At 44.7% G+C, this 10873-nt stretch overlaps 1 protein-coding gene across 1 annotated transcript; it reads left to right on the forward strand.

The window, feature by feature from the left end:
• Positions 1–1822: 1822 nt before the first annotated feature.
• On the forward strand, positions 1823–9796 carry dusp6 (dual specificity phosphatase 6). The gene is made up of 3 exons (XM_063058386.1): positions 1823–2626; positions 3213–3641; positions 8350–9796. The coding sequence occupies exons 1-3, from the start codon at positions 2227–2229 to the stop codon at positions 8655–8657; spliced, it is 1137 nt and encodes a 378-aa protein (XP_062914456.1). The 5' UTR covers positions 1823–2226; the 3' UTR covers positions 8658–9796.
• Positions 9797–10873: the final 1077 nt, after the last annotated feature.

Genomic DNA, 10873 nt, shown 5'->3' on the forward strand with positions numbered 1-10873 from the left:
GAACACGTAGGGTTGCCGAGAATCGAAAGCTAGCAAACATGAAGCAATGGCCTGACTTCCTGGCTGTAACACCATCCCTGGAAAGCCCTTGTCTAGTACCCCACTGAGATCAAGGGGTTGTCTATAGCTTTCATTTATCACAGTCCTTTAACAATGTCTTCCCGAATGTCTTAAAATACCGCGTCTGGGACTCCTCGCCTTTTGTGCTTCTAATAGAGTTCACAAGGACGTGAAAAGGAAATTTTTATCTATTTTCACCTGAACGATTTTTGAAGTGATACTCCCCGAGTTTATTAGAATCATTCTTATAGTATATTTTCGCGTTAATCCAATAGCTTTAACAATCAAAGCGTGCCATATGCACACACATACAGCTGGGAATCCATATCTTCACAGTTGAGCCACATTTAAGCAAAATTTACAATGAAAAAGCACGGTCACGTGGAGGATCCAGAATCTCTAGGGCTTGTACTTAAAACGCACAATTAATTGTTACCGCTTGTGATGTATGTCAGGTTATGGGAACCGGATAAAGGCGCACATATGGAGAGTTACTTCGTCTCCTACACACGCCAATAAACCAGATCAAACAGATTGCCATTCACAATTACTCTCCCTGCTATGAAATTGTGCCGCAGAAAATATGATTTCGTCCCATCTCCCCTTTTCTGCCCAAAAACCTGCCATGCATTTCCAGTGTTAAAATGATATTGCCTAAAATAAAAGCTTCGTAATTGTCGATAACCTACCTAGAAATCCGTGCGTTATTCTGCAACCCCTCCCTCGCTCTACACCCCCCGCGCTAAACTGATTAGCAAGTTGGATCGACTCTTACATGTATGACAATTCTGTGTGTTTCAGATACTTGCTCACAGCCTTAAAAGAGTTGCAATGCAACCCATATCACAGTGCATTCAGAGACTGAAGCACAAAACCACCGCGTTTTCGTTCGTATTTTCCCTTTGGAATGTAATCGAATTCTTAACAACGAGATCGGATATTATAAACAGCATCTCCCGGGCGGTGCAACGTGCAGTTAAGATTTCTTTTGCAAATATTTAGGGCTACAATTTTTTTAAGAACAAGATTCGTGCATATAGCTTTGAATATAAATACTGAACAGGCATGTGTGTAAAGTGGGTTGCAGGTTAGAAAGAGTCTATAGGAAGAGAAACCGATGCGGCACAGCCATTCAATGGGTTTTTAAAGAGATCCCCATTCAAAAAAAAGGACGCCAATGGATTCCGGAGAAATACCACACCGGCATTTCCTGTCAAAACAGTAAGAGTATCACAGAGTATGCTGTGGGCTAATGCACTTAAAAACTGAGAATTAATCTCTATTGATCGTTTACATTAGCCCGCAGTAGTTATGTAATTAATACCAGGGAAATTTCCCCGGTGAAACACGTATGTTATTTGTATCACTAGAGTTTTTAATTTTTTTATTAATGTGTCAATTTCTTTGCTTATTTGGCTCCTTTTACTCCTCTTTCCATCCTCTCTTGAGAGCTAGGCTTCGAGACAGGAGGAGCGAGAGCGGAAATTCCTGTATCCGATTACGAAAAAAAATCCTCCCCCCCCTTTGTGAATGGCATTTGCAAAGCTTGTTTGCATACACACTCTCGCTCTCACATACACACACTCTCTGTCACACACACACACACACACACACACACACACACACACACACACACACACACACACTCGCTCTCACATACACACACAAAAAAACTCCAATCCGGGTTGTCGCCCAGGCAACGCGGTGACGACAGGAGCAGTGACGTGCGATGATTGGACGGCTGCTGCTGAATGCATCCATCCGTGAGGCGGGGCAAGGCGGCTGAGTGTTTCTATTGAAGAAACGCTGAGCGTTGGCTGGCGGCTGCGGCGCAAACGACGCGGCGCCATCCAGGGTCATTGAGAAAAAAAGAGAGCGAGCCGTACTGTACCATTCAGCAATCCGAGCTCAGTCGCCGACAGATGCAAACCAGCTAAGCTCTTTCTTAGGACAATACAATTTTTTTTTTCAGACGAGTTTGGCATTTAAATTTATTTTTGCAATATTAGGTTGTATTTGCAGTGAAACATTTTGCAATTTGCAAATACATTTCGCGATTTGGCGAGAGCGGTTATACAGGGGTGTTCCCATTGATAAAAAAAAAGTCGACAGGTTGGCTACCGTCTTGTTTTAAAGCTCATGCACGGTCAGTAATTTTTTGTCCCCATGTTAGAAAAATTACCCTGCTGCCCGTTTGACTCGGAAATGGCGATCTGCAAGGCGGCGGGTTGGCTCCACGACCAGCTGGAGCGAGGCAGCGACAGCCTGCTACTGATGGACTGCCGTGCCCACGAGCTCTACGAGTCCTCACACATCGAGGCGGCCATCAGTGTGGCCATCCCGGGCCTCATGCTGCGGCGGCTCAGGAAGGGGAACTTCCCCGTGAAGTCGCTCATCTCGAACAACGAGGACAAGGAGCGCTTCGCCCGCCGCTGCAAGACCGACATCATTCTCCTGTACGACGAGAGCTCTGCCGAATGGAACGAGAATCTGAACACCACCTCTGTACTTGGCCTATTACTCAGAAAGTTAAAGGACGAGGGATGCAAAGTCTTCTGCTTGGAAGGTAAGATCTTTTCTCCTTATCAACCGGGTGTTGGAATATGGTTTCGCATTTACTACCTACAAGACTATATAAATATAATTTTCAAAATAATCTGTTGACATGGAATTTATAGCACAGAGGGGAACCATATGCTCCAAAAATGAAATAGCATTTTGGGTAAATTGTAGTTCACGGCCCACCTCTTGAAGTCCTCGTTCGAATGATCGCGCTAGCTTAACCAGGAATTTACAAATTGTGAACACTCGAGATTCTGCAGATGCTGGAAAAACTACAAATCGTAAGTCGGTCCGCACCGGCTGGCTGATGTCAATCCTAACAGAATCCTTATTCCCCACCCCAAATAGTTGAAATTTTGGGTCCCATTCCTTGAGGGATTCCTGAAGAAAGCGGATAGAAATGAGTAGATGTGTGTTCGGGAAAAGGTATATCGACTCCTAACGGAGGACTGGGAAGACCAATACTCAGACAAGTGGCAGGGGCTAGCACGACAGGGAACGGGACGAATGGTCTCATTCTGTGTTAGGTAATTCTGAGGCACTGGACTGGTTCTAATGTGGCTGTCCTTGTGTTTTGTTTGCGTCTACAGGCGGTTTCAGTAAGTTTCAGGCGGAATACCCGGCGCACTGCGAGACTAACGGAGACAGTTCGTGCTGCAGTAACTCTCCCACGGTGCCCGTCCTGGGACTCGGCGGACTCCGCATCAGCTCCGACTCGTCAGACATCGAGTCGGACGCGCCGAACAGCGCGACTGAGTGCGAGAGCAGTCCGTTGTCCAACAGCCACCAGCCGCCTTTCCCAGTCGAGATTTTGCCCTATCTGTACCTGGGCTGCGCCAAGGACTCCACCAATCTCGACGTGTTGGAAGAACACGGCATCAAGTACATCTTGAACGTCACCCCCAACCTCCCCAACCTGTTTGAGAACGCCGGCGAATTTAAGTACAAGCAAATCCCCATTTCAGATCACTGGAGTCAAAACCTTTCCCAGTTTTTCCCTGAAGCCATTGCATTTATAGGTAAGAGATGCTACTGAAACCTTCTCCATCTAATTCTTTGCACAGGTTCTTGCCGATGTCTCTGTGATAGTTTGGGAGAAAATTATGCAATTGGGATCATCTAAATAAGATTTGGAGGAAGATAGGTGAGCCAAAAGAAATGAAAATTTAATTTGTTAGTCTAAATATTATTTGCAAACAAGAATCCTATTTCAGCCCAGAGAGATAATTACATAGATTAGGAGCAGCAATATTCCTTTCCATAGATGCTGACAGACCTGCTGAGTTCCTCCGACATTTTATGTTGTAAGGGGACGTTTGTTTTGTGTACCTTATGTAGAGGAAAAAAACGATAAATAACAAATCAAAAGAACGACATAATGGGAATCTAAAATAAAAAAAGATATGGCTGTAGTCACTCGGCAAAGTCAAAGTAAAGTTATTATTAAAGTATACAGATGTCATTATATACTGTCCTGAGATACATTTTATTACTGACACAGTAGATACAAAGAAACACATTAGAGTCAATGAAAAAGCTACACATAAAGACGGACAAGCCCCCAATGAGCATGCGAAGACAAAATGCGACTGTAAAAGAATAAGTATGTAAAAATAATATTGAGAAGAATGGTTGTAGAAAGTGAGTCTATAGGCTGTGGTATCAGTTCAGAGTTGAGGTGACTGAGGTTATCCTCGCTGGATCAGTAAGTAGGCTGAAGGGTAATGACTTCCTTCCCGACGGCAGCCGCGAAAAGAGAGGGTCAATTCAGCAAGTCAGGCAGCATCTGTGGAGGTGGAAGCAGGTTTCACGTCGAAGACCCTTTGTCAGGGCTGGCATGAAAACAAGTCAGTCAAGAACATTAAAACTAACTTGATCCACCTCTTTCTCAGTTGTGAAGAGTCTTCACCTGAAATATGGACTGTTTCTCTCTACAGTTGCTCCCTGGCGGAGTTTTTCCAGGGGTTTAAGTATCTCCAGTGTCTGCGTTTTGTTTACAATTTCGTTGTTTGAGGGTGGTTGATAATTTATCCTGGGGTGGCATTGTGAGCGCTGGTTAAAGGTTCTATCATGATTTAAATGTTTAAACCATTGAGCAGATGAAATGCACGGCACCGGTTTGTAAATGGGGCCGCCCGGCAGAGGGGTTGTTAGCACAATTGCTACCACCAGACGGGGTGCGATCCCCTCCCCTATAAGGAGCTTGTCCATTGTCCCCGTTTCCTCCCGGCGTTCGGCTTCCTCTTACATTCCAAAGACGTACGAGTTCGGGTTAGTAAGTGTGGACAAGCCGTGATGGCGCTGGAAGTGTGGCCACACTTGCACAACCCTTGCTGGTTTGATTTGACGCAAATGACACATCTCGCTGTATGTGAAACAAATCATAAGGACCTTTTTTTTTTAAGAGCCAGCAGCGTTTAAAGAAGGGGCAGGCCACAATCTCCACAACTCTGGACATATTTACAAAGAAAGGAGAAAGAGGAAATTGGTATATGTTTGTACCGGATTCTGGGGAAAGGCGCAGCATATCCGCAATGTTCCGGAACATTTCGGATGCTCTGCTTTCAGTGAAGGTGGGCGGCTCTTGGCCGAGTCCGCGCAAACTGTGGGAACTCTGGACTGGAAGCGCGCTCACACGCACACAAAATAATCTCCCATTATAATGGTGGTCCAGAATTCTGTTTATTATTACTGTGTGGAAACTCTGTAATTTAATTTTCAGAAGTAAACTGTGTAAAAACAAAAGGGATGACCAGGTGGTGTTGGTTAGACCGTTCATAAGGTGGAGAGGCTGTTCCTGGTCGTTGACGTCGAGTCCACACACATAAATAATTCTCAGTTCTGCCCTCTAAAACATCCACAAGTCTATATTCGAGACTAGGACTTGTGTTTAATTTCAGAGGTAACATAGTTGCATCTTGTTCTTTGAAAAAACTGACCGGCGGACAAGTGGATTCCAATCGAAGGTTTTAAACAAGTTCAGAAAGAATTCCCGCCGTTTCTGTGCAGACAACGTTTAATCAGAACCAATGTAATTACAATCCCTCAGGCGCGTCCTGCAGTTCGGGGCTAATTTGAGCCTGGGCGGAAGGAATTTCGGCTAGAAGCCACAGAAAAACTAATCTAAAGGCATTGTAATGCATTTCCTCCTACAAAGGAAACCATTTTCAGGCAATGTTGACATCCTGTTCCTGTTAATGGGCCCAGTCCCCTGTGACTCCTCTGTCTTTTGATACGCCTGAATGCCTCTATTGTGACTAGAGCACAAACACTTGGGGGAATCAGTTAATAAATTTTACAGCCAGGGAGTCTCCACACAGAGGACATTCACTGCCATCTTGCAAACTTTCTATTGAAACATTCATGCACGGACATCAATACACCAGAGAATGAATGAACTTTTTTGTCAGCTGTGACCCATTTCAACCCACGCCAGGGTTCTCGGTTACACTTGGGCCGCAGTGTATCCTTTGACGTCACTGGCGTTTCCAAAACACTGCTCTGCAACTCTAGGTTTTTGCAGTTTTCTTTACTTTAGAAGCTTTCTTTACACTGTCGAATATAGAAGTTCAAAGTAAATTTCGAACCTCCAAATTTATTATGAAAGTACGTATATGTCACATATTCTCAGATACATTTTCTTGCGGGCATGCGCAGTAGGTACAAGGAAACTCAATAGAATGGGTGAAAAACCACGCGCAGACGGATAGTCAATGTATAATAGAAGATAAACAGCAAATATAAAGCAAGTAATGAATAATATTTAGAACATGAGCTGCAGGATCCTTGAAAGTGAGTCCATAGGTTGTGGAATAAGGAGCAGAATTTGGTTATTGAGATCTGCTCCGCCATTCCATCATGGCTGATTTATTTTCCCTCTCAACCCCATTCTTCTGCCTTCTCCCTGTAACCTCTCATGCCCTCACTAATAATCAAGAACCTACCAACCTCTGTTTTTACTGCAGCCTTCTGTGGCAATGAATTGCACAGTTTCACCACCCTCTGGCCAAAGACAATTCCTCTGCATCTTTGTTCAAAATGGACACCCCTCTGTCCTGAGGACCCAGACTCACCCCACTGCAGGAAACCTTCTCTCCACGTCCACTCTGTCTAAGCCTGTCAATATTACAGGGGTTTCAATGAGATCCCCCCCCCCTCACCCAGAGGCATCAAACGCCAGATGGGTTTGAGAGGGATAATAAATGGTGGAATAGCTCATATGTTAACCCTTTCATTCCTGGACTCATTCTCATCGACCTCCTCTGGATCCTCTCCAATACCAGGACGTCCCTTCTTAGCGAAGGAGCCCAAAACTGCACACCATACTCCCGAGTGTGGACTGACCAATGCCTTATAAAGCCTCAGCATTACGTCCTTGCTCTTAAAGTTAGTCTTCTGAAAATGAATGCTAACATTGCATTTGCCTTCCATACCGCCAACTCCACTTTCAAGTTAACCCTTAGGGAATCCTGCACAAAGACTCCAACGTCCCTTTGCACCTCTGATTTCTGAATTTTCTCCACATTTAGAAAATAGCCTACGTCTCTATTCATTCTACCAAAGTGCATGACCACAAGCTTCCCAACCATACAGTTCCAGCTGCAAGGCTATATGCGTGGGAGGGAGTATTTCCATTACGAAGGGCCGCGCACCCACACGGCTGAGAGGGAACAGCATCCACAGATTCTCTTTTTCTACCCTGCTTGTTTCCTGAAAGAATTCCAATAGATTTGCCAGGCAAGATTTTCCCTTAAGGAAACCATGCTGACTTTGGCTTATTTTATCATGTGCCTCCAAGTAACCTTAGACCTTATCCTTAATAATGGACTCCAACACCTTCCGTAATCATTACCAAAGCTTCCACAATCTCTTCAGCTACCTCTTTCAGAGCCCTGGGCTGTAGTCCATCTGGTCCAGATGACATATCAATGTAGTCAGTTCAGTGTTGTGAGTGAAGTTGTCCATACCAGTTCAGGGGCCTGAAGGGTGATAACTGTTGCAGAGCCTGGTGGTGTGGGACCCAAGGCTTCTGTACCTCCTTTCCGATGGAAGGAGTAAGCCGGGAGCACGGTCTGGCATTCTGACTTCTCTGTGAAACTGAGACTGTGGCGGGGGGGGGGGGGTGCGGACGTGATGTGAGTTGAAGGTTAAGGTGTTTCGCAAATTGTATGGAGGCACGGGAGGTCATTCAGCCCATTGCCTATATGCTAGCTCCTATCAATCCCACTTCTCTGCCTTTCGGTATGTAACCGTACAAATTATTCTTTCGGTAATCAGAATTAGATTTATCATCACTGACTGGTCTACCATGCTGTATCTCTAATTTAAAAAAAACTAAATTAAGCTGATGTAATGTGAACTTTGCTGTTCTGTGGCAGGGTAATTATGTGAAATTATTCAGGAATGGCTCACACGAGGAGGCGTAATTTTAAGGTGATTGGAGAGAGGTGTCAGATGTAAGTTGGTGAGTCCATGGAAGGCACTGCCAGGGTGGTAGAGACATTTAGATGAGCACTTCGTTGGTAGAAAAATGGTGCATTAAGTGGGAGGGAAGGGTTAGATTGATCTTGCAGTGGGTTAAATCTCGCCTCCAACCTTTGTGGGTCGAAGGCCAGTACCATGCTGTATTGTTCAATGTTAATCAAGTAGAGATTTTTTGACCTGCTAAGACTTGGTGTTGTATCTCCCACTGACCTGCCGGTTCTATTTTTCTTTAATCTTCCTCAGACGAAGCCCGTAACCAGAGCTGTGGCGTGCTGGTGCACTGCTTGGCTGGTATCAGCCGGTCAGTCACGGTGACCGTGGCCTACCTGATGCAGAAGCTGAACCTCTCGATGAACGACGCCTATGACATCGTCAAGATGAAGAAGTCCAACATCTCCCCCAATTTCAACTTCATGGGGCAGCTGCTGGACTTCGAGCGGACGCTGGGACTCAGCAGCCCCTGCGATAACCGGTTGCCCACCCAGCCCCTCTACTTCACCACCCCCACCAACCACAACGTCTTCCAGCTTGACTCGCTCCAGTCCACTTGACCTGACTACCCGACACCTATGCAAGAGGCTGGGGAGGAATTTTTCAAGGTCGGATCACTGATACATAACAGGGTCAAAATGGCTCTGGGAAAGAATAACTGATCTCATTGGAGGCGGCTTGGCTCTTGTCAAAGCAGCCTGTTGTAAAGGGGGAAGGTTTCCCTGACCTTTGACTTTGGGGCCGTTGGCGGTTCACAAGGTTATCTGGGAAAGTGAAGTGGTTGAAAGCTTTGCAGTGTAAAGAAGGGATAAAAAGAGAAGTCAGGTGTAGCAATTTTGCTCCTGATCATGCCCTCTTTTTCTGCCCTGCTGGTAGCTAACTGTTTGTCTTCAGTGAAGACTTTGTCGATTCACGCTAGTAGGGAAACAAAAAGTTTTGTGGAGTTCCGGAACTGGTCACAGTTTAGTTTTGGTGCTCATGATCTGGTTGAGTATCTCACAGCATGACTTTTCTGTATATATTGTCTGCGTACAAATGCAATGTCAGCTGAGATTCTGTAGATTTGGGGATGGAGTGTTAAGGGAAAGTAATTTCCTGTTTATATTGAATCCATTCCACCTGCTGACTCATGGGGTGGAAGTATGGAATTGTATAATTATGTAAATCTGTTATGTTTTGACTGATTACTTGGACAGTATATGCCAAAAAAAATTCTTCGACTGTTTTTGCTTTGAAATGCTACGTGTGAGTGTAAATTAAAACAGCTTTTTGATTTATGGCCTTTATATTTTCTCCATCTAAACTGAGAGCCTTGGTTATGTGTATGTAGTGTTTGTGTTTTCTTGCTTATGAATGAAAAGACTGTTCTTTGGATACAGGGGACCCAGGGTGTCTCTTTGGGTTTTAATTTGTGATTTGGTCATACAGTGCATTACCTCTGTGCAGACACTTCAGGGAAATTAATCGTGAATGCAATAGATTTTCTTTTTCTTAAGTCTGTATTGAAAACTGGAAAGTCAATACTGTATGTATGCAATGCACTTGTTGTAGTTCAGTAGCCAATGGGAAGCTGTTCCCTATTTTCTTGTCACAGGAGGCTTAATGTGGAGTGGGGATTTATTCTAAGAATGATTGTATTATACTAAGTTATTAATAAATAACTATTTTGCCTATATAGAACCTCACACAAGTCTTGGCTGTTACTTAATTAACATGATTCACGGATTCCTGAACATAGAACGTTAAAGCACATTACAGGCCTGTTGACCCACAAAGTTGTGTTGACCTTCTAACCTACTCCAAGATCAATTCCCTCCCTCCCACATAGTCTCCATTTTTCTTGCACCTGTGTGCCTATCGAAGAGTTTCTTAAATGTCCCTAGCATATCTGCCTCGCCCATTACCAATTGCTGCACTAGCATAGAACCTAGTACAGTACATCCCTTCGGCCCACGATGTTGTGACAACCTTTTAACCTGCTCCAAGATCAATCTAACACTTCCCTCCTGCATCAGCCTCCATTTACTTTTCATCCACATGCCCATTTCAGTGCCTCTTTAGAGACAGGACAGTGGGATAGAGAGGGATAATAAATCACTCATCGTGGAGTAGCAGAGCAGACTCAATGGGCTGAATGGCCTAATTCTGCTCCTATCACTTTTGGTCTTATGGTCTAAATTACTCTAACGGTGCTGGCTGCCCACTCTATCTATGCCCCTCTTGTACACCTCTGTCAAGTCACCTCTCATCCTCCTTCACTCCAAAGAGGGAAGTACGGGCTTGCTCGGTCTTTCCTCATAAGGCCTGCTCTCTGATCCAGGCCGCATCCTGGTAAATATCCTCTGCGCTCTCTCTAAAGCTTCCACATCTGACCAGAAGTGAGCACCAAAGCACAATGGGATTGATTCATTTACATAAGAGCAAAATTAGGCCATTCAGCCCTTCAGGTTTGTTTTGCCTTTCCACCATGGCTGTGTCTTCTCCCTGTAATGTATGACATACTTACTAATTATAAACCTATCTGCTTTAAATATACCCAATGACTCGGCCTCCACAACCGTCTGTAGCAATGGATTTCAGAGATTCACTACCCTCTGGCTAAATAAATACCTCTCTGTTCCAAAGGGCATTCTCTGAGGCTGTGCCTTCTGGTCCTAGAATACCCCCTGTGGGAGACATCCTCTCCATGTCCACTCTGTCTAGGCCTTTTAATACTCAGTAGGTTTCAATGAGATCCTCCTCATTCTTCTAAACTCAACAATTACAGGCTTTGAAG

This window comes from Mobula hypostoma, chromosome 9 (genome assembly GCF_963921235.1).
Source record: "Mobula hypostoma chromosome 9, sMobHyp1.1, whole genome shotgun sequence".
In the NCBI taxonomy this organism is placed as follows: domain Eukaryota; kingdom Metazoa; phylum Chordata; class Chondrichthyes; order Myliobatiformes; family Myliobatidae; genus Mobula; species Mobula hypostoma.